Source organism: Vidua macroura, chromosome 9 (genome assembly GCF_024509145.1).
Source record: "Vidua macroura isolate BioBank_ID:100142 chromosome 9, ASM2450914v1, whole genome shotgun sequence".
Lineage (NCBI taxonomy): Eukaryota > Metazoa > Chordata > Aves > Passeriformes > Viduidae > Vidua > Vidua macroura.
The window spans coordinates 27,553,590-27,578,186 of record NC_071579.1 but is presented as its reverse complement, the minus strand read 5'-3'; the positions used below and the strand labels follow the sequence as shown (position 1 = coordinate 27,578,186).

The window sequence follows — 24,597 nt, the reverse complement described above, 5'->3', positions numbered from 1 at the left end:
AGGGGAGTTGTGCTGGCTCCATCTTGGGGGATTTTTCCTACCAGACTGGATAAAACACAGAACAGCCTGGTCTGACCTCAGAGCTGAGCCTGTCTTGAGCAGGAGGTTGGACTTGGTGACCTCCTGAGGTCCTTCATTACTTGAATTTTCCTGTGATCCTATTAGGTTGTGAGCAGCTTTGCAGGGGGAAGAGACAAATCTCCCTGCTAGGACTTCCTGTGTCAGTTCATGGCTACCAAAGGTAGATATCAGCTAGCCAGAGAGCATTTCCCTTCAATGTGGTGACATGGCACCCCAGCCCTTGCTCAGGACTCAGCAGAAAAGCCACTGAAGTCACCACTGTGAGTGAATGGTGTCACATCAACACTGAGGCCTCAGCCTGAAGGGACCCAGTCTAAGTAGAATTTTCTCTTTCTGCCGCAGTGGGAAGATGCTGACTGGAACTGCAGAGCACATGGTGCTGCACCACTGGCACGGAGGAATAGACCAATTAATTGCTTGAGTTCATGTCTTGCATCTTTTTCAAGCCCTAGATTAATGCAAGCAAAGCAAAGAGCGTGGAGTGGTTGACATTTAATGAAATGAATGTTAGTGTTTGAAGGAGTGCTTTATGATCATCTGCTGTGGTGACAGATGTACTAACAAGCCATGAATAGATGGCACAGAGAGAAACATTATTATTTAGATTATAGTACTCCAAAGGTGATACTTGTTTGTCTTGCCTGTCTGTAAATCATGCAGCATGCTTTCAGTTCCATGAAGGCAGCAGCTTTTTATAATAAAAGCCTTAGAAAATTATCTTGAAAAAGAACATCCCTCTTTTTTGAATGGCTGGAAGAAGACACGGAAGGGTGAATCCTCGTCAAATAATGGAGGGGTAAGAGTTCTAGTGAGAAGAAACACCCATCTGTGATATATGTGGGACTCTGTCATGAAGAAGCAATGTTGAATGTGGAAAAAATCCTCTTAGCACAGCAATCCATATCGTCCTTGGTGGGGTTGGGTGCAGTGGAGATGTTCTGCACTGTTTATGTTCATGCCAAGTACTTTCTTCTTTTCTTGCAGCAAAGAAAACTTGTGCCGAGTCAGATTTCACTTGTGACAATGGGCACTGCATCCCAGCCAGGTGGAAATGTGATGGGGAAGAAGAATGTCCTGACGGGTCAGATGAATCAGAAGCAGCATGCAGTGAGTAGCTCAAAGTGGTGTTTCTCAGACATGTTCTATTATCAAAGCACAGAGAAACTGAAGCTGTTATTCCCAGCACTTGCAGGATGATCTGTCAATTTATGCTTGTGCTAAGACACAAAAGATTCAGGTCATTCAAATCACACAGTTTACAAACTTTCAAATGTACCCATTTTCCAGACAGATACAGGCAGTGCTGTCTAGTCTGGATTTCTGTCTGCAAGGGAGCTGTAAACATCTTGAGCTGCTTGTCAGGCTCATGATCAGCAGCAGTGGAGAAGTGTCACACTCACCTGGGATCAGGCTTTTTGGAAACTCAGATTTGGTGTTTTGCATGGTAACATATTGGGATTTATCATCACTGCAGACAGCACTTCTGTTATTTCAGAGGAGTTTTGCAATGTAACTGCATTGCTCAATCTTCATTTTTTATTTTTCCTCTGAGAACAAATGAAAAAAGCAGCAGATGAAAGATGAGGAATGTAAAATAACTAAAGCTGAGAGTAAGTGTGACAGATGTTACTGCAGGTAACACCCTTTAAAAACCCAGTAAGTAAAAAGAACATTCTTGATTTTCATGTAATGCATTTTATCATGGCCTTTTGAGGAGGCCCATTTGTGCTCCATTGTTCTAGAATTGTGAAGGGTTGTCTGATGTTGAGTTGAAGGGAATCCCAGGGGTATTTTAATGAAAATACTAATATGTAGACTTTTATTTGTGTGCTTACCTATATCTGCAGATCTGTTCTTGCCAGAGCAAGAAACTAGTACAGGCCATTCTACTGAATTTCTAGTCATGTACTTCACAAATATTCCCATGAGTCAGAAGCAGTGTTGGAGGAAGTATTTTATCAGATCTTGCTGGAATGGGGTACATAGAGGACTTCAAAATCAACCACACTATTATTTTTAATCCTAGTACCAGTCCTACTTTCTCCCTAATTAAGGGAGATGAATGCACTTCTCTTGCATAAAATGAATTGAATCAGTTTTGCAGCCGCATACAGGCTACAGAAAAAATTACCTCAATAAATATATTAACATATTTATGCACTGTATTTGTTGGTCTTTCACCCTGCATCCTCCTTAGTTAAAAGCTGCCTCATTAATGCTACTTCCACTACCTGATTGTCTGGAGGGGGGCTGAATAACTAAGCAGCTTCATTTGCTGCAGTCTCTGCCTTCAAATCTCATGTCAGAGGCCATAGCACAAGCTGTGGATAGGCCAGGCAGCACTGAGATCCCTGATGATTTCTGTTAATCATCTTCCATCCCTTTTCTACCCATTTCCCCTTTCATTTTTCCCCCCACTTATTTCATCCTCTGGGGAAATCAGCCTTAAATCTTAAGTATCACAAAAGAAACTTGACCTGAGCCTCAGATTGTTACCATACAGGACTGCTGTCCTCAGAGAAAAGTAATTTGTTCAGATTTTTGTGACTTTTTAATTTTTTTTTTTCCTCCTACTTGAAACTTTCTAAGAGAGTCTGTGTTTTTCTGGTGGTTCTTCAGTTCAGAAAAATAGATAGCCCATAGAACATCTTCCTGCAACACAGGAACAAGTTTGCTCCTGTTCTATTAAAGAAACTTCTAAAGAATGTTGGACTTTCCTTGTAATTTGGCCCGTTACTGTAAAAGGACTAACTCTTCATCTGCATAAATGTTATTTAATATGAGGCTGTAGTGACAGGCAAAATGTATAGATGGACATTCCTGTATGATACTTCTTTTCAGTCCCATTTTCTTTCTCCCTGATGAAATCAAGGCTGGACTTTCTTCCTGTGTCAAGGGGTGACTGCAGGGTCTGTGATTGTCTCATTTTCCTGCTTAGAAATGCAGCACAGTCCTGTGGAGGGGCCTGCCCTGCAGAGCTCCCCTAGGGAAGGGACAGGTTGGGAAAGAAGAGATTTCTCACCTCTGTTAAGATCAAGCTGCTTTATAAAATCAATGGCTTTCAGACAGGCCCCATAATTGCCAGCACCTCTGCCAGGATCTGGGGTTATTCCTCAGTTAATGCAGCACTGGGACATTGTCCATAGTCCATTCAATCCAGGGAGTTTAAGAGCATTAATAATGCTGACTGTTGCATTTTAGGAGTACTTCCAGCTTAGAATGTGGTGAAAACAAAGCTGTTCCTCTCAGCATCTATCCAGCTGCTAAATGGCTTTTTATTTTCTGAATGCTTTTGTGGTGTGTTTTTAAATACAGTTTGTGCTTTCTTGTTGGTAGTTAGGGATGTTGTGTCCCCATCTCCTATGTTTGGTTGAAGGTAACAGTTTGTGGGGTTTGGTTTGTTTTTTTGGGTTTTTTTTGGGGGGGGGGTGGTTTTTTACAGAACCAAAATTGTACTTTGGTTTTTCTGTTTCCCTAATCACTGAAGTTGCTCAGCTTTGTACCTAACAATATCCTCTCTGGGGACCTTAGCCATTCCCAGGTGTTCAGGACAGCATGACCTGTGTCCTGTTCAATAGGTGAGATGGCATCACAGCTGGCCTGATTTCTGCTGGACCTGTGATGGCTGCACTTTTTGTGCCATTCATGCGACTATTATTTTTTTAGCTGTGTTCTTCAAGCCACTGAATGTGTCTGGGAGTGGTGGCTGTAAGGGTATCTTATGGATCCCACTGAATCCTCAGCTGATGAAATCTCTAGGACTTCTCCCTGTTGTGGGTTCTGGTTCTAGTTGAAGGTTGATTAGTTTCTATCATGGACTGATTTCAGAGGAGATTGTTATTCAGGCTTTTGTTTTGAAATGGGTCATTGTAAATAAGAAGCTGGTTATATTTCTTCATTTTTCTGCAAGACAGGTCTCTGGCAGAAGATTTCTGGTAGCTCACATGTACCCTACATTAGAAAGCCCACCATAAGCAGAGCCCTGGCCCTGTTTTTCATTACTGTCACTAAAAGCAGCCCAGCATGGCTTGGTGATACCCTGGGGCTGTGGTGCAGCCACTGCTGAGATACACAGGCTCTGCTTATGAGTATGGAAAGATTCCTCACCTTTTCCTTACCCAGTTTCTTGGAGCTGAGAGAGGGGGAAGGGAAGTCATTTTTCTGACTGAGCTAACAGAGACCTCCAGCAAAATGAACGTTATCTACCTAATGCTGTTCCAGCACAGGTACTGAATCATTCTGCTTTTTATACAAGCAGGAAATTTTAAATTTCCCTCTGAAGAATTTAAGTTATTTAATCAGTGACTTAAGCAAAAAAAAAAAAATCTCAAGAGAAAAATAAAAACAAATGCTAACAATCAGTAACAACAGTGATGGGAACACAAATTAAAGGGATAGAGCAAGTGAAAATCTAAGCTGGCAAACTCTTGCCTTAGGACATTGTATATATAATGAGATCGAGGAATGCAGAGAGCATAAACTCACCACTTCTTTTTCAGACATTCTTCTGGTTAAGAGCAGAAATTATTGTACAGAAAGGTACAGGATGTTAGAGTGTAGGATGTTAAGAGGAAGAAAAAGAGACTGGGAAACCTAATTCATATTGCATTTAATAGCGGAATGATTTAATAGGGCAGGTTTAATAAGCAGCAGTTCTTGAAATAGATTTTTAAATGGAAGTGGAATATAAAATCAAACCCTGAATGTTGGTTTGAAATACAGCACCCAGTTCAGGCACTTCTTTCTTATTTTAAAGTATGTCATGAGTGGTTCAGGAAGATGTATCCAAACCTGACAGTTATATTTTTAATGGCTATTTTCCATGGTCCCAGGCACTCTGTGTGCTGCTGCTGTGTGTGCTGATCTCTCTCAGTGCTGGTCAGTTCTGCCCTCATTTCCTATTAAGCTGCCCAAATGTAAAATGTTGTTGTTGGTAGCATTGATGGTACTGTTCACCCCCAAATGCACAATCCTGTCCCAGCTCTCTGTTCAGCCCAAAGGATATTATGTCTCTGTTATTCTTCTTTGATGCAGATCTCCTGCATGACTGAGTGGGTTTGGTGACATTACTGTGCTTTTGTGGAAAAGGACTTAATAAACTGTTCCCTGCCCTTGGAGAATTTTTCCTGGAGAAGGGTGGAGTGTTCCTTTCAGGGCATCACGTACACTGGGCCATTGAATTCAAGCAGCAAAAGAAAAAAACTAGGCCAAATCAACCAGGCAGAGCCAGATACCCAGTTTTGGGACCTGGGGCAGTAAAGAAAGCTTTTTTTTTTCCTTTTATTTTTTTTTTTTTTTCTTATTTTTTCTTCTTTTTTTTTTTCCCCAAGGTTAAGAGCAGATCTATTGGTATAAATGTGATAAGATGCTGGGGCATTGCAAATGCAGTGGAACATGTAAATTAAGGACTGTTCTGTTTAGAGATCATTTAGGGAATTGAATACAGTGATGTTAATGCCAGATGTACAGGTGTGCATTTTAACAATACTCCAGCTGCACCAACTGGCTACAGCCAGCATGAAATACAGCACTGTCCCTGCTGGGCCTTTGGGAGCACTGCTGAATTGCAGCAGCTGAGGATCCCATCTGTAAAGCAAATATAGGACAAGGTACTGGATGTGGAAACACTTCTAGAGCCACAGGATCCTCCCAGAGACAAGGCACAAAAGTGGCAGTCTCATTTTCCAGGTGCCGAGACTGGTTTGTAGAGCTAGAGATTAAAGCTTTGATTTGTCAATGTGATCAAATTTATTGAGACAGAATAAAATGAAAACTGCCATGATCATCTCTCCATGAAGTCATGGAATAATTTGAGACAGAGGTTCATAATTGGGAGTCATCTAGTCCAATTCCTTGCTCAAGCTGGACCCCTGTCCTCATGTCTGACCACCCCTCTTAATGGAAAAAGTCCCTTTATCTTGATAGACCTTCCTTTGTTGCAGCATGTGTCTGTCACCTCCCATCCTGTCACTGTGCACCTCTGAGAACAGTCTGGCTCCATCTTCACTATTCCCTCCCATTTTGGAGTTGATGGCAGCAATGACATCTTCCTTTAACCTTCTCTTCTGTTGGCTGAACAAGTGCTGGTCCCCCAGCCTCTCCTTGTTTGTAGTTTCTCATTTCAGATTATTTTGTCAGATAATTAATTGGCAATGATGCAATTCTGTAATCAAGGATAGAGGTTTTGCTTTGTTTATTCACCCCTGTCAGAGCTTTATCACATCCAAAATATAACTTGAACATAAATTAACTTCTCTGGTTTTAAGATGCCACTTAGCTTCCAGGTCTACTTTGCAGAGGGTTCCAGACTCCTGAGAACTCCCTTTCCATGGCAGTGTTTAACAGTAGAGATGGATAAGACTTTCTGAGCTCTGTCAGCAGACCTGTAGTTCCCTGGGCATGATGGCTTACATTTCCTTTTATTCTAAATGTAGGTGATTCTTCAAATTCTCATAAATGGACCTTTACCCCTGCTGGAACCCTCCCATCTCAGCCCACTGCTTCCCAGGCGCCTCTGGATCCACAGACACTGTCCCTGCCTGGAGATCCTTCGGGTGTGTCCTGATTGAGCAGCCCTAAGCTGACCTCAGTATCCCAGAGGATCTGCAGAGACTAACACAAGAAGTTTTTGACAGAATAAGGAGTCAAATCCAGTTTTTCTGGCGTCCTGTTCCTTTTCTTGGAGCGTGAAATTATTCTTTTTACATCAAAGGAAATTCAGCAAACTCAAAGCTGAGCAGTTTATCTCCAGTAGTGGATAACTTTGTCTGTGGCTCGTAGGCAGTGAATTACATCTTCTTTTTGATGATGATTACATGGCTTTGGTGATCTCAGCATTTTACTTACCTAAAGATGTAAATGAATTTAGGATATTTAATGATTGTACTGCAATTCTACCAGTGCTGAAAAGTTTTAAGTAATACCTACACAAAATGTGGTTTTCCTTTATGGGAATGTGTTTAGAGCTTAAGTCTCCATAGTGACCTTTGCAGAGAGCTGACTGAGTTCCGTAGGAAAACCAGCTGAAAAACCTGCTGGGTCTGCTGTGATGTTTGTATTGTTCTGTTCTTGAGCAGTGTTATCTTGTGAAGGAGTCACTTTTTCATGTAGCAATGTCTGCTTGGACATTTGCAGTGTTTCCATCCCCCAGATCGATTTTGAGCTTTCACTTGTTGTTGACGGCTACAAAGTTTAAACACCAGCATTTAAACATTTTCCCTATTGGGATAATGGGTTCATGCATTTTATAGACAGGAGTGGTCATAAAAGAGTTGGATGCTGCCTTTTTATGGCTACAATTAATCCTGCAGTTATTTCAATAGGAGAAAATAGCAGGAAAATGAAAATTGAGTGTATGAAGCTCTTGTATGTGTAATTATTTAACAGGCTATAAATATTGAACTACTAAAACTGTAAAAGTTTTTCAGAAATCTCAGGTAGCTTTTCATTGCTTGGCACTTTTGTTTTTTCCATTCTCTTGCTCCCTGCTTTCTGAATTTCAGATTACCTGATTTTTATATTTATCCTTTTGTTTGTTTATTGAGGGAAGGATGCAGGAATCACAGTTGTCTAACTATTATGGCTGATGTGAAAAGGAAATAATTTCTGGGAATCAAAGGCAAAACATAATTTGCAAACTGAAATATTTTAACTGAATGAAGTAGTATTGCAGTACAAGAGCACAGACAACAAACCTTTTCTCCTTTTTTAAATGGGTGAATTATGGTGTGAGGAAAATAAGTGAATATCAAATTACTTTATCTTAATGTTCCTGACATTAAAATAGCTTCTACATTTTAGTATCTTAATGAATTGTATGTTGAAGCTGTGTTTCCTTGTCCTACCACCTTTTCTTTGATGGGTATTTTTTCCTCTCTTTCTCCATTCTTGCAGTTGTAGGATCCTCTTTTTATTCATTCCCACTGAAATCCTCTGCAGTTTTAATAAGGGTCTCATGACACTCCATCCTGCTTCCTTTAGGATTAGGATCACGATTAGGACTGGTTTAATATGCAGTCTCTGCATGCTTCGGTAGGTAGTTTCTGTAATTTAAGCCTTGCACTGGAGATTTTTAAAGCCTGCAGTGCTTCAGTGAGATTCTGCTCTGGAGTGGGGGTCAGAGCCAGCACTGCCTGCACGTGTGACAGTGGTGTGGATCCTGCCTGTGCCTTTGTGGGATGCACTGAGAGCCAGAATCAAGGCTTGGCTTTAGCATAGCTCCAGCCTCCTTTCTAGGGACGCTGTGTTCATGACTATATTTAAAGTGCCACATTTTAGCTGACCCTTTTTGTCTTGTATTTTAACCTAATCCAACACATTATAAATCCTTTGCATTAAAAAGCAGAGAACTGAGTGCTTCGTTAGAACACGCATTAGGCTCATCCCAGTTCTTGCACCCTTTTTCTGGCCTTCACTCATCATCTTACCCTGTCACTGGAGCTCTCTAAGTTGAATGAGACTGTGATTCCCTGTTCTGGCAGAGGTTGCAAACATAACCACACTTCTCTTTTTTTCCTGCACGGGGATTAACATGTGTAATGTGTTTGACAGTCGATTTCATCTCTAGCCGTTGTGTGTGCATTTATGTGTGTACAGTGATACATGTGTGTTGAGAAATGCACATAGACACACAGAGAAAAGAACAATTGGTCATTCTAGTATTTCACCAGGTATATCAGCCCCATGTGGAGTGTGACTGGGAAATAGCAATTAACATACCGAATTCCACTGGAATTTGCATTGCTGCTTCACAATTCCTGCCTCTAGACATGTTGCAAGTATCAACCTCAGAGCTAAGTTGTGAAAACCAGCAGGGATATTTGTAATGAAGTCAAGGTGTAGGTGGTAAGGGAAAGTCTTTTCTTCCCAGCCACGGGTCTACGCATCAATGTTCTTGTGCAACAGCTCGAACACATTCAATTAAAATTACCATCTAAGCTGCCTGTTCCATCCTCTAAAAAAGAAAACAGGTGGGGGTTTCTTTGTATGTATATAAAAGATGAAATGTTCACTCTGAGATAAGAAACACAATTATTTAATAGCACCAGAGCCTTTTCAGACTTACTTTCTTTTGCACATAAAAGGGTGAGGACACACTAGAATTTATTAAATCTATGCTTGTCAACTGAATCCTTTTTTTTATTTCCCTGCGTTCTTCATGTCCTCTTGGTTTCTTTGAGCAGCATTTCACTTGTCAATACCTTTAAAACCTCAGAAGAGTTGTCACTTTAACATGGAAAGAACAGCATCTCCCCTTGGTATGAGCCTGGACCTTGGTGCAGCAATGTCCTCACTGTGGCCATGCAGGTGCTGCCAGGAATGGTGGGGGATGGTCTCCTGGAGCTGCTGGAGGTGGGCTGGGACACTGCACTCAGATTTTCCTTTGTGGTATGAAGTTTTGCGAAGTCCTGAATGCTATTTGTTTTATTCAGTCCTTTGACAGAACAGGGAGGAGATACTGTACTGGCAGATATGAGGTGAAATACCAATGCTGCACCATCCTTAGGCAAGCTTTTCATTTTAATTTTAAAAGTGCAGACTTCAGGAAGCGGGGAAAAAGTGTTTTACAATGAATTCTGGCAGTGTCCTGGAGACCTGTATAATTTTTCTTTCTATGATTTTATCACTCATCTTGGCAGGTTTCATTATGTTTGCTCATCGAGGGACCTTTTGTGCCTTTATTTTCCCTTGTGACAAGGAGCACTTTTGCATCTATAATCTCTTTTACAAATAGGTCTCATCTCAATGCTCCTCAACTCCTTTATCCTTTGTACAGTTTTGTCCCCCTAGCGTTCTGTGGGGCTTTTTCCCCTCCCTGTTTTGCTTAGAGTTGGAATAATCTCAGTGAACAAGAGAGTGAGCAAGTGAGCCTGGGAGGAAGGAAATGAACGAGCAGCTGCTGATCCGGAGACCCCCGGGGCCCGTGCTGGGCTCGCAGCCCCGGCTGAGCCGCGTGTGGAACCAGCCGCTCCCGATGGAGCCCCCGGGTGCTCTGGGAGCATTCCCTCCTCCAGGGAACAGCCCTGCTCCTTGGACAGCCACAGAATGAAAGGGAGCCACAGGCACCCCCTGCTCTCACTTGTGCTCGAGCATCTGCAGCAGTGGAGCTGCCCGATTGCCCTGAAGCGTTTGTGGTGCTCATGTGCCTGTCCTGGGCTGGTATCGACAGCAGAGCACCCGCTGTGCTGACAAAGCCCCGGGGAAAGGTGGAGCCTATTCCAGTAACAGCCTGGCATGGCTGGTAATTCCAGCCAAATTCAGTCTGGACTCTTCCCTATGACCCTGACACCTCTGACCTGGCTTTAATGATATTTCAGCTTTTCAGAGAAGGAACTGAAAAGTTGTTCTGCTTATCAGTTACCTGTAACTTCCACTGTTTAATTTTAAAAAATATTTGATTGCTGGCATGCTTGGAAACAACATCTTAAGCAAGTTGTTTCAGCCGAAAATGGGAAGAAATCAAAAGCTATTGGTAAGATTTTCTAATCTTTTAGATTTCCCAGAGTACACCAAGCTTTTGTATAGTGTATGTAAAATGAAAAAACCCACCCTGTAATAGTAGATTTAATTAAATGAATCTGCGAGGAAAAATTAAAGTGGGCTTTGGAAGAGGTAATTCAAATACCCCAACTATTTTATCTCTAGTCAGATACAATGTTTTGGTTTTTACAAAGAAAAGCACATCCATGCTTCTAGTAGGGCTTTTGATTATTTTAATCAATGGTTTCTTTCCAGCTTGCACAATATGTTTTCTTCTAAGAAACAGCAATGCTGTGGAAGATCACAATAGAACTATCTATGTTTTTTCTCATAATTAAAGTTCTATTCTGTTTCCATAATTACCTGATGTGAAACCTGGAAAAATGGTTCCTGATTCATTATATTCAAGCCACACAGTGAACTAAACAGCTCTTAAGGGATTAAAGAAAGATTGTCACCCTTAAAATCACATTTTTAAGTTCCTTTTTGCACATAACTACTCTACTACAAGCCCATTCTAAATTGTTCTTCTGTCCGATAACCAGCAAGCACTTAAACCACCAACTTAAATCACAATTTGTAATTTCAGCACCAAGAGGTGCTTCAGAAAAGGGGTCCTGTAATAGCAGTCCCAGTTTCCTTTGTAATTAAGTAATTGTGTTTGCAGTGTAATTAAGCAATTGAGTTTGCAGCAGGGCATTGCTGAAGCCAGTGGGGTTCTGCCCAGGCTGTGCAGCCGCTTTCTGGCACAGAGCTTATGGCTGTGCTGAGGTTACAGAGGGCTGCAGAGGGATTTGGTATCAGAACAGACTCGAGAGAAGCAAGAAGAGCAAGGAAACTGAGGAAAAGCAGGAGGAGTGGAACAGATTAAAGGAAGGTCAGAGGGTCCCTCATTGACACCAGGTGCGGCTTGAGTGTTGCCCTTCATATACAGAGATAATTATAATAATTATAATTAATTAATTATAGTTACTGTACATTGGGCAAAAGCAGCCTCTGAAGGTGGGTTTGAAGAAGAAGAGCCTGCCCAGGAAATATGGGAGGATGCCCTGTGCAAAGGGCAGGGTGAGCAGCAGTTCAGGTAGGAGGGTGAGGGGAAGGGCTGGGAGAATCAGGAGTCTGGTGCCAGTGCTGGAGCACACCTGGTTCTGTGCTGTCCTCTATGCTCAGGCAGCGGTAGGAAATGAAGATATCGGTGTGTGCTTCTCAGGGGACTTGCAGGAAGTCTTGCCATAAAGTCCTGGAGCTGCAGGTCTGGCAGTCAAGAACCCTGGGCTTGTTTTGGCTCTGCTGCTGCCTTGTGGTGGGGTCATGGGTGACTGAAGTGGTTAAAAGTGTCACCATCTGCAAAAGAAGGGGTGTCATTTTGTCAAGGCTGCTGCTGTGTCATCAGAGCTGGGTGATTGGAGTGTGTCTGATTATATTCCTCTCTGATAGACACCATCTAATAATAGGGCTTTAAATTGTGATTGGATTTTTCCATTGGGTTAAAAGCTTTTAACTGTGACTCTTGTTGGTCTAATTTCTTGCCAGTTTTTTTTGTTAACTGAGTAAAAGTTGAGCACATGGGACATTTTAAGTTGACTGTTGCTCTTCCACAATCACTTACTTAAATTTTTCATCCACGACTCTTTAGTAAGACACTTTAAGTCACTGTTTTCCAAGAAGTGTTGGTAAGGAGTAAAGCCTAAATGTTCACAAGTACACCAGGAAATATCTATAGGATCCAGACTGAGACTTCTGAAAGAGATTGTCAGTGTTTAAATGCACTCTTTGGGATGCTTCAGTGTAGGCAGCAGCTTCTAAGGTGAATGCTCTCAATCAATAGATTCTAGGAAGCAATTCCTTTTTTAGACCATCCTGTAGAAAAGGGGGCATCTGGCCATGCCTGTGCTTTGCTAACATCTGTACATGCATCAGTAGCTCAATGAAGGCAGTGAGGTGCACACACTCTGACAAAAACTGAGCTTAAGCAACTTCTTCAAAACCATCTGTGGGAATGTTTAAAAAAGAAATGAGAGTTATGAATCTGTGTAGCCTTTAGGCACAGATCTCCCATATGTGCTCTCAGATTTTGTCTTTGCTGTTCTACTGCCTGCTGTAGCTGGATTTTATTGTCCTGAAATTTAAAGGTCACTGTTGTTTCTTCCAGCTGCTGTTGGACTGGGAGCATGGATTTTTGGGTTGTGGAGAAGTCAGCCCATCACTGCAGAATGACGTTGTCTCAGTCATGCTCCATTGCTTAGTGTGTCTTTAGCTAATCCTTGTTATTTTTTGTGAGATGGAAATCTTGATTGAGAAGGTTTAAAGAGAAGCATTTAGGCAGAAGTGTGTGTCAGGATTATGGAGAAAATCGAGACTTTTCATTGTTCTTCTTTTTCCTTCCTTTCATTGTTACACTGTGCGGGTGTAAACATTATACCTTGTTTTACTTGAAATGCAGAATTGTCCTTTGAAATGGTACTTGGAATGCAAACCATAAGAATTAACTGAGCTAAACTGCTGGTGGTCTCAGATTGGTGGTGGCCTGAATTCTGAGCACAGTTTGAGTCCTAATGCACAAGATTTCTGTTTATTTAACAGTGGCCTTTGCATTGTGCTTGTACATAACAACTCCTATCCACCCCTCCGAGTTCCGCTTTACAGTTTCTTTCCACAGAGTACTGAGCAAGGAATTTCCATGTGTTTCTGTTTTCTTGGTGAGATTGGAGCCCATGATATTCTCAGCATATGGTATGAAATATTTATTATTGTTTTTAAAGGTTGATTTTAGGAGACAGTCTGTGATGTGACTGCATTTAGTAACATAAATGAAAGTCCTTTTCTTTTTGCATATATTTAAGGAGCTATGAGGAGTTAGTCATGGTGAGTTCTAAATACCAGGGAGACGACCACTGTGAAAACATTTCAAAAGGAAGTAGCTTGAAGCTATAGAGTGATGTTTAGAACAGGCCAATTTAAACTAAATAAAAATGTAATCCCTGTTATACATAATAAATGAAGAAGAAATCTCTAAAATTGTGTAAAAGAATTAAAAGAAAAACATGTCTGGGATTCAGGTTCCTGCAAAAAGTGTATTCAATGACTATTCAAAATCAGGGAGGATCTTCAGAACTGTGGGGTCACTTCTTTACTTTACATAGCCTAACAACAATTTTGCATCTTCTTCTCCTTCACTTGGATTTTTTTCATTCATCTCCTCTGGTTTTGGATTGAAAAAGCAGTGTTTTTTTCCAGAGTGTAAAGCAGCTGCCACTGGAAGCTGTCATGTAACGTATGTTCCAGAAGGAGTGAATGTGTCCCTATCTGCTCATCAAATATTTTGAGAACAAGGGCTGATGTTTCTGCCTTTCAAGACACATTTTCTCTCCTCCTGAGCCAAATGAAAAAATTCCATAGCTCAAACCCACACATGTGCTGTCTTACTTCCTCTGTACTGTAATTACTTAAGCACTTTCCCAAACTCCAGAGACCTTGAGAGATCAAAACTGGCTGGATGGAGAGAGTGGAGAGGTTTGAGAGGGGAAGGAGGAACAGTAGCCTCGAGAGTGATGGTTCAGTGCATGGTTAATGCAGCCAAGGATGACACATGCCAGTGCACACAACAATGGATGCAGAAATCTGTCTTTAAAGGCACAATTAGTACACCTGGAGCTCAGCACATTGTGTAGAGTGCAGTGGTTGTCAGCTAAAACCAAATTAAGAACTGGACCTACACTGCAGAGAGACTGGGCTGACCGAGTCATGTTGTTCTGTTGACTGAAAATCAGCAAGAGCACCACATGTGCTCTTCTGTAACAGGCTCACAGAATCTGTTTGCTTTTCTGTATAACCTGGGTCATTGAGACTGGGTACATGCTGGAATCTGGATGCTGGGGTGACTTGTAGGCTGGGTTTAATATTTTGTGTGGCCCTACAGTATTACCTGTATTGAAAATGTAATCAAGTAATACATTTGAATGTTGTTATGAGCACATTTCTCCAGGCATAGTCAATCAGGATATCAGGGTTTTTCAAACAGGAGGAAAGGAGTATTTTATTTTGATGATTTCACATGGCTATGCTTGTTCTGGATTGTGGTTTTTGTTGGTTTTGATTTTTTAACTTAACAGAATGAAGCACTCTTTAGGTATCCAAACATTTTTCATATTAGTTGCTTTTTAGGGGTGATGCAAGAGAACATTTCCTTATCGTTGTAAAGGTTATATTGGTTCAGCTCAGCCTTTGTATTAATTCCAGCTGGGGATCATGAGAAATGTGTGTTGCTCTGGGACTGAACTGTAATTGTGACACGGATCAAAACCTCTGCCAGGCTGTTCTTTCCCTCTCCTAAAGCAGATTAGCAGCCTGGCATCTGTTTTCTTTGGGGAAGATGGCAGAGATGCCCAGAGAGCAGAGGAGCTGCCTCACAGCTGCCCTTTGTGCCTTCAGTGGAAGTGCCTGTGCTTGCCATCATGCCATGTCTCTGATGTTGGCAGGCAGGGCTGGTGGCTTCTGGCTGCTCCTGGCTGTGGGGTGGAGCAGGGCTGGGCTGGTGCTTTGGGTCTTGGGGCAAAGCTCTTCAATCTGCCAGACCCCTTCCCCTTGAGCTCCATGTGCCTTCCCTCCTGCAGTTGCCAGGTGGGAAAGACCTACATAAAGACAGCTCTGTCTCATTGTCAGAGGAGGTTTTGGAAAGGTTGGGCACTCTGAGTGCAGTTATTTAAAGTTCTGACATCAGAGTCCCTCAGGTCTTAAGTGGCTGTGTAGGAAATTATAGCTGGCCTGCATAGGAAATGAGGTGTACTTTCAATCTAAATGTCATAAAAATTACTTTAGCTAGACCAAGTGCAATCTTACCTACTATACAGGTAACAGAACTTGGTCTCAGAGATCTACTCTGCTTCTTTTAGTTATGGTAGGTTGGAAAGAAAATCTTCCTGGTGAAAGCATTAAAAAATCATGCACCAGCCCTTAAGAACCACTTCATGCTGTATTTCTATGAGCTTTTCTCCTGCTTGCTCTGTGGGTGAGATTCCTGCAAAGTTCAATCACTGAGTTAGCAAATACTTCAGGAGCACCAGAACTTGTGAATTCGATTTCTCTTCCCTCCCTGCCTCCTGTTCATTTATGTCCTGGGCTTGATTGACTCTTAGGTGCATAAGAGACTAAGAATTCCAATTAAAAGTTTCCCCAGTTTCTTCGTGCATGGATTGTCATCCAGTACAGGCTGGGCTTTTGATGCAGCCTTTTCTTCTGTCAGAGCATTCTGCCCTGCAATGTATTTTCACTGAAGATACAAAAATTCCCCTCAGGATATCATATCTTTTTGTTATTTTATTCCAATTGGCCACCACATTTGGTTACTAGGACAGAGAAGCAGATTATCATGGGGGGAGGCATTAACTGTATATGGAAACTTTGTTTCTGTAAGAAATTAGTGTAAGAATCCATATTATTGAGAGTTGAAATTATTACAGTCTAAGTACAAGGGGAAATTAGGTAATAAATTCATTTAATAAGGAAAGCCAGAAGCAAGTATGAGAATTTTGTGGCCAGGTATAGGAAGGATTGTAAAGAATTCTTTAGCTGTAAGAAAAACATCCATATCGTGTGATACTGGTCAGTGAGAGTAGAAGTATAGGCTGCAGTGGCAGAAACTGAGTAAACACTGAAAGTATTTCTAATTTCTGTTCAGAAGGAAGAAGTTGCATTTGCACATTTGATGACATTCCTGCTACTCAACAGCACCTATTAAAGGTTTGGCTTTTAAAGCAGAAGTAATAACAAACTTTCATTGAGGGACACAGCCAGTCAGTTTTCTGATCTGTATTTCTTTTTTTTTTTTTTTTAAGAGCTTGCATTCCTGTTTTTTTGCAGATGCTGGTAGAAGTTTCAGTAAGTTAGTAAAAGCTGTATTTTTAGGGTGATTTAAAAGGTTAGACAGAGCACAGTATAGAACCTGCTGTAGGAGGTCTGCAGCCCAAACCTGGAGTTCCTGACTGCTACAACAATAACAATTCAGCTCCAAAGCTGTGTGTACTGAACTGGCTGTTGTTAGTTTTGGACAAAACCACAGAGAGCCTGACAATGGAACATAATACATCAAGATAAAAAAAAAAAAATCTGTGCCAACATGTTAGGGAAAATAAGAGTTGTGTCACTTCTCAGTAGTTCTTGATTGAATCATGACCTTGTTAATAAGATACTGTGAATTTTAATAAGCTACTGTGTGTATTTTGTGATATGTGATTTGACTTAAACATAAAGGTTAGAAAAATGTAGTTTACAACATAATTAGAGGTTGTACTAAGCAAGTTGAAGAGCAGGTGGTTGAGAGGTGGTAAAAGACATGGGTAGCTGCTATAAAGTGGAAAGGTTATTAAACAAGGGGCTGTGAACAACCTTGCAAGGTGCACATGATTAGAGTTGAAAAATAAACCTTATTAGAAGGGTATTTGGTATTTGATTTATTGAAGAGAGGGTTGAGAGTTGCCTTTATCAATTTACACCTGTCTCTTTGGTTTCATCACACAGTCGTTTCTTTAGCTTGCAAGAATCAGCGTGATCCAGGAAACTAGAAAAGAGAAACACAGATAAGATACAGCTCTTAACAGTAGTGGCAAATGAAGTGGACTCACTGAATTCCTTACTGACTGAAGTCTTTAAATCAAAATTGGTGCCTGTCTTAAAGATACGCTGTTGTTTAAGCAAGATGTCAATGTAGAAAGTCAGCCTTTGCTGTGCAAGCATTTAATGGTCCTGAGGCTTTTAAACATGGGAAGTTCTCTCAGCTGCTGCAGGCAGACAGCAGTGATGCTCACAGTTCAGAGGTGAAGGCATTTGGCCCAGCTGCTGCAAGGCACAGCAAGCTCTGGCACTGGAGGAACCTCCACCTCAGAATCATGGAATATTCCATCCAAATCACTGGGAAGGAATTTTCAGGGCAAAAATTGTGTTGTTCAATTAAGGGAGCTCCACAGGTGGGGGAAATCACTCTCCTTTCATCTCCCCAACCATGGATCATTATTTGGAGGTCATAGAACCACAGATTTGTCAGGGTTGGAGATCATCCAGTCCAATGCCCCTGCTGAGGCTGGGTTGCCTGGAGCAGGTGACACAGGAACATGTCCAGGTGGGTTGGGAATGTTCCAGAGAGGGAGACTCCACAACCTCCCTGGGCAGCTGTTGCAGTGCTCTGCCACCCCTGGCGTAAAGAAATTCTGGAAAATGTCTCCAGAGAAAGTCATAGGTATTTAAGAAACCTTTTTTTTCCTGTTCTGTCATTTTTGGAGATGTGTTTTTCTCAACACAGGGAAACCAGGAGAAATCTCTGAGAGGTGCCAGGACACGTGGATGGCAAGCATAACTGGGGAGATATTGCACATTTTAGTAGCTCATCACCTGATTTGTGATTGATTGCAGAGTTTTCATGGAGTTAATGAGTAGAATGAGTAGTTAACAAGTAGAAGTTACCAATATCCATCTATGCAGACTATATTATATGTACTATCTATACCTAATACATCTACTTCTTTTCATCTCTGATGTGCACAGAATATGCCCAGAGATAACGAGACAGTGTGTTTTAGGTGGGGAAGCTGTTTTGGCATGTTTTGCTGCTGAGCCCCTTTGAAGTCATTTGCAGCCTTTCAGGATTGGGAAGCGACAGTCGCCTTTCCAGCAGCCTCTGTTGTCTGAACAAGCTCTGGCTCCTTCCCTTCTGATCAAAAGCACTTGGTGAAAGGTGCAGCTTGGATCCTTTAAAGCATCTCATTATGGGTTATATTTAGAAGTGTGAAGAATATATTATTAATTACAAGGATGCTCCAAAGCAAAGAAGCTGTTTTATCCATGCCCTTGATGAACAGAAAAGTTCCTGTGCAGAAGGAAGGTTATGCAATTAACAGTATATTCATTAGGAGTTCATCAGATAGCAAACTATGCTTATCTTCAGGATGGTACTGGAATATCTGACAATTTCCTAGTTACTGCCTAAGTGATAAGGAAGAGCAAGAGACAGGAACTGCCAGTTCCTGATATATAAATTTTTATAAATTTCCTGATTATATAAATTTTACTGGCAGTAAAATTTATATAATACAGTTTACAGATCTGTTATATGCTAGTTATATATATATATGTATATAAAAAATATTTTACATCTCAATTTATAGGCCAAGTTCTGTCTTGCTGCCTTGCTGGAAAGAACTGGAGGTGTTAATTGGCCCCACATATTTCTTGGTTGCTAAGTGAGCACAATGTATGGACACTGTGAGGATCATAACAGGTTTTTTTGCTCTCTTTTGTTCCCACAAAACTCCTCTTACCAGGGTAGCTGTCCTCTGGTTCATCCAGGATTATTCTGGGTGTTTGCTTCCACCTGCTCAGTACTCTCAAATCCAGTCTGTGCACTGGGCCTGTGAAACAGAGTCACCTTTGCAGGAACATTTCTCCAGCTTAAGGGATTTTTGTCATTATTTGCAGCACTTACAAAATACAATAATTTTCTACCTTCAAATTCAGACTGGCATCTGGTAATTGATGTTTGCTAATTGAGTGATATAGCCAGGTGAATTTTTTAAAATGGTGCTTTAAAACCTAATTTTGAGTTGAGCATTAATTTGCTCCTAAAGAATTGGAGAAGTCAAGTGCCTAAATATGCCAGAATATGTATGAAATAAACTGCCATCTGGAATTTGTTTCTGGATTTGCTGTAATAGAAATTGGGCACTCTGGGATGCATATTTTGGGGCATTCTAGAAATTAATATATAGGAAGAAAAATAGATAAATCTGTCCTGGTGCTGTGCTTAGCTGCTTGTATAAGAATTTGACAAGTGACCAAGGTGATAATGTCTGGTGGGCTCGGACTAAGTGAGATACTGCCAGTTGAGAGAATGAATTATTTTTAGAAACTAATTTTTTAAACAGTTCAGGGTCACAGTGCCAACAATTTGAAGAGACCTAAAATACTCTGTCACCTTTATCTATAAACCAAAGCCAGTCAATAACATTTAATTCAATAAAAAGTAAATTTATCCCTTATCTAAAAGTATCTGTGCAGAAATTGTTCCAAGATGCTTTCAAACTGTGGAGTTACAAATCCATACAGGGAGGGATGATTGATTTATTGTGTGCTGCAATCTGGAGTATTTTATCACTGAATCTTTAGTGAAGAAAGTTGATGTTGTTAAAGCTGCAATGTATTTAGACCCAAAGGCTAGGAATAAAGCAGGAAGCATTATTGGATCAGTAGAGATCAGGAGAATGTGGTTATTACCTCTGTTTCTGTGGAGATCAGCTCTTCCCATGGTCTCTGCCAACTCAGACCAGGAGGGATGGGCTTTGTATTGAGGGTGGGCTCAGGTGTGTGCCCGTGGGATGCCCAGGTCATGGGAATTAGATAGTGGGAATTAGGCTGACACCTGAATAGGTGACAAAAGACTTGTAATGAGGCCCATTTGGGGGGAAGGCTGAGGCTGTTCCCCACCTCTGGCACATCACTCCCGAGGGCTCTGTTCAGCAGCTCAGCACATCCATTTGTTACCTCAGCTCAGCACATCCATTTGTCACCTCAGTGGCTGCGTGAGAAAGTTTCAGTGTTCACAAATCTGTTTGCCCACAAGGCTCTGGGATCCCTGATCTCGGGCAGGGAACAAGTTTTCCTTTCAGGAGTTGCATTTCTGGGGTTAATTAGCTGACTTCCATTCATCCCAGCTTGTGCCACCTAACCTCCTGACTCTCATTCCTTCCCTGACACTCCCCTTTCTTCCCAGAGCATGGCTGTGTCTGAACTTCGCTCATTCCCAGCTGCTTGGCTCCCAGTCTGTGCTGGCTCAGCTGTAACCCTCGGGTGTTTTATTCTCCTAAGGCCTGCCCGAATCAGAACGGCCTTAAAGGCGTCACGCATCACTAATCAAGGGGGAACACAGTGGATCATGATAGATTTTTAGAGGTTGTTTGTAGCCAGACTTAGTTTTTCACAGTAGGCATCCCTAAAAAACAGCAGAGGTAGAGGATCTGTATTGAGAAACAGAGCTCAGCTCTCAACCACGTCAAAGATTGGAGTTACATTTGATTTCTGGGCTATGGGAAAGGCAAAATACTTCCCCCCCGCCGCCGTTTGGTTTTTTTTTTCTTTTCTGACCTCCCCCAGTACTGTTAATGCAGAAGGGAAGGGAAGGCTGAACTGCATTGCAACTGGCAATGTGTACACAGATTGACAGGGTAATTATTGATGTAGACAGTGGTGGGATGGGAGGTTTGACAGGACAACGTTGTACATCACTCTCTTTCAAACTAGCTCTAGAAACAATAGAGTTTAAAGATGATTTTATGTTCAGGGTAGAAAAAAGCAAAGTATTTTTTCTGACCTTCTTAAAGTCATGACATTGTTGAATTTTTTTAAGCTTTGGCTTTGATTGAACATGAAAAATGCCTCTCACAAAAGGGAATATTTAATAGCTTTTCTATTAGAAAACTATCTCTAAAGAAAATTTTGAGTCCTGGGTTTTGCTGGCAGGCCTGGGTGTTTGCTAACTACCAAAGTCAACTGTCAGTTTATTATGAAACTGTTTGAGATCAGCTGCTTTACTTCTGCCAGGAACAGGTTCTTCTTCAGCTGTTCTGGTTTCTTACTATGATTTCTGGGGTTTTCCCTGTGGTTTTTATTAGTATCTTCTTGCCTCTGTGCCAAGCTAACGGCATGACCAACTGATCCTTGAGATGAGACAAAACTACCAGTGGAGAGAAAATAAAATTCTAAATAGTACAAAGTTATCTGAAGAAATCTGATGTAGAAACTCAGGTTTTCAGTAGCCAAAATAATGTCTTAGAGACACAACTCCTCTTGAAGGCAAGTTCTGCTCTGGTTTAGAGGAGGAGCAGAGAGAAAAGCAAGAGGGTCTGGTGGTTTCATGAGGAGGGATCACGTTAGGGTTTTAAACAGCTCTCCATTTCAAGTCCACAGTAAATTACAGATTTTCCTCTTCCATCAAGTAGACATGCAAAGGGCCAAAGTTGGTAGAAATAGGAGGGAAAGTTGGCAGATGGCCTCTGACTTGAGTTTATCAAAATCCCCTTTTTGTTCCTCTGAACAATGAGGGCTGTGCTTCACTGTCATTAAGCAGGGCTGTCACTTCAGGACTGTATTCATTTCTTCTCTGGATTAATCTGAGTAAATGTTTCTTGTGACCATATGGCTGTGGTGTCAGGAAAGACGAGAAGCTGGCATTCCAAGGTGGCACGTGGCTCCTGGGCTCTCCCATGGCTGCACACAGTGCAATAATTGCAGTAATGCTTTACTCAGCTGGACATGCTCTGCACAGCCTCATTCTGTTGCTCACATTTCTGCCTTGCCCCGTGGAGTTGAGCAGCAGCTCACACCACAGGTGTGGTGTGGCCCATGGTTCTTCTGTATGTTGTGCTGTCCAGAACCTGTGGAAAATGGTAGCAAGGAATGGAGTTGGAATCCCAGGGTTACCTTGTGTCTCATTCAAATTTATTAAAGGATTTGTGCATCCCTGAGCAAAGCAGTGCCTCGAGGCATTGAACATGAGAGCCAGGAGGGCACTGCTGATCATACAGAGAGGCCTGGGTGGAGAGAAAGGCCAAGGACTGGCCTTGGGGGATTGCTGACAATATCTGTGGAGCTGTTCAGTTTCCCCTGGAAAGGCAGCTTTTGTCTCAAGGTGCTTGGGCATAGAAGCTGCCTTAGGGAATAAACTTTTGCAATGAATTCTCATGTGTGCAGTGGCAGGTAAGGAAATGTAGTTTGTTCAGGAGCAGAAAGCCCTCACTGTATCATGTGCATCTCTCTCATGCCTAATAACCTGTCATGGGCTCTTAGAAACTGGATTCTCTGTGCACAACCAAACTTGACAGTGGGGGAATGTCACAGTGTATTCTACAGACACCAGTTAAAAAGCACTGTTGTTTTACAAGCACTAGATGGTTAAAAAATGGAATTCAATGAGGATCAGCAGCCTATATCCACACTGCTGTTAAACATCTGATCTTTGTAAATTCTGAAATTTCAGAAGTATGACCATGAGGAATAGTTTAAAGGCAATTAAAAAGCTTTCTGATTCCTACTGAAAGTATCACAATTTTCCTGCAGTTTGAGACCAAGGAGGATCATGTAATCAACCAGTTTGACCTCCTGTTTACCATGGACCATTGACTTGGACCCTAGACTTGGATTTACCCAAAACAAGCCAGCTGACTTGAATTTAAGGACTCTATTTCTCAGCAGCAGGGCCTGTTGGGCACATCAGGTAGAGAACAGAAGTTCTCATTTGAACAGTATTTGGAGACACTCTGAGATTAATTAGGTGAGATGTGCCCAGATGACTGCAGCAAAAGAGCATTTGCTGTGTTTACAGGAATACAAAATCAGCTGAAGTCCTGCCAGTCAGACTGAGGGAAGAAAATTCTTTCTCTAGCCAAGTTTGATGGTAGTTTTGATTTTTGAAGTGGATAAGTAAGACATAGCAATCAGGAATCAAAGATAAGATGGTGCACTGGAAGCCCAAGAGTAGCAGTCCTTTCTGTGCAGCTTGCTGTCCTGGGCTGTGGCAGTATTCAGGATTCCAAGGGTGCCAGGATAGCTCTGAACTATAGATGGATTCTTCTTTACCCACATAGTGAGACATGGAGCTTAGCTAAGACCTGGTGCCATTTGTCTGCAGCCTGCTATAGTGATCTCTTACCTCCTTGCACTGTGCCCAAATACAGTTTATATCACCTGTTCAAACTATTGGCATGACACCAGAGAATCATTTTCTTACTTGAGGTTGTTTGTAGTGTCTGGGCTTTTGGAACACACTTTTCCTCTAAAAGTTACCTCACTGCTATTCTGACAGTGAGTCTCTCTTTCAGTAATTAGAATTAATCCTAGGATTTTGAATTCCTGATTATTCCACTCTGATGTCAGAGGTGGTAATCACCAATGTGCTAATCTGCACAAAAGCGAGGTACCTGCTACCTATCTCTTTTAGACAAGCTGAACCCTTTGTATGCTAAGTTTATTCTCTCCCTCCAGTTTCAAGGTAGAGGAGTTGGAGACTCATCAGATTCCCAATACAAGGTGTTGTAGAGGAGCCCTTCTTACAAGCACACAAGGACAGAGTTAATAAGGGCTATACTGTGCAGTGCAATGGAGGGAAATCTGTGCAAATCCTCTTCTGTTCCCCTGGGAACTTTGAACATAAGTCATCACCAAACAAATCACACCACTGAATCTATTTATCAGGTGTATCAATTGTTAACACTGTTCCTGACATTTTACACTATAATTCCTTAGTCACCTTTCCTAATCTGTCTTTTGAGTTGCTTAATTTATGTTGAAAGTTGAAAGGCAGTGCCCATAAGTTAATTATCTTTTTGTGCATGAGGAATAGATTTTTCACTATTTCTGTGCCTTTGCATGCTGCCACAAAGGCTGTGGCACATCAGCCTGTACTTAGACACTCACAAATGTAGAGTCAGGTAGCATCTGTTGAAGCCAGCCCTGGGAATGGGTGGTGACAGCGTGCCCCAGTCTGACCAGAACGGACTTTCCTGTGGGAGCAGATGGATGGGGCGGCTGCTTCTGTCAACAGAGGCGTCATTGCTGCTGGGCTGGTCTCATTCCAAGTCTCACTGCTATAATCTTAATTCACTTAAGCCACTAATCATGACATTTGTTTTGGCCTGGGCTGCTTTCAGCTGAAATTGTAGAGTTGCCTGTATTTTCTCAGAGATCCCAAGTGTATGTGTAGTACAGATATGGTGAGCACCCAAGTACTGCTGCTGGATTGGCTTTTGTAGAAGTTACAAGTTCATGTAAGTCGTGCTATCCCAGCAGGCTGATGCTTGTACTGTGTTGCTTTTCATGACAGAAGGTTCAGTGCAGCTCCTGACCTTAGTAGGAACAATTCTTGGATTAGCATTCCCCACAGTGTGTTCTGTCTCTCTGTATTCTGATGCCCAGATCCAAACTCAGTGAAAGCTGAGGGTTGGGGGAGTCCCTGTGTGCTCACAGTGCTCTGTGCACCAGGGCCAAAGAAACTCCCAG

The 24,597-nt window shown here is 41.8% G+C and overlaps 1 protein-coding gene across 1 annotated transcript in view; it reads left to right on the top strand.

Moving 5' to 3' along the window:
* LRP8 (LDL receptor related protein 8) overlaps positions 1-24,597 on the top strand; it is a 171,683-nt gene that overhangs the window by 103,950 nt on the left and 43,136 nt on the right. Inside the window, exon 3 of the mRNA XM_053985523.1 lies at positions 1,066-1,188. Within this exon, the coding sequence (XP_053841498.1) occupies positions 1,066-1,188 (123 nt within the window). The remainder of the gene's footprint in view (positions 1-1,065; positions 1,189-24,597) is intronic.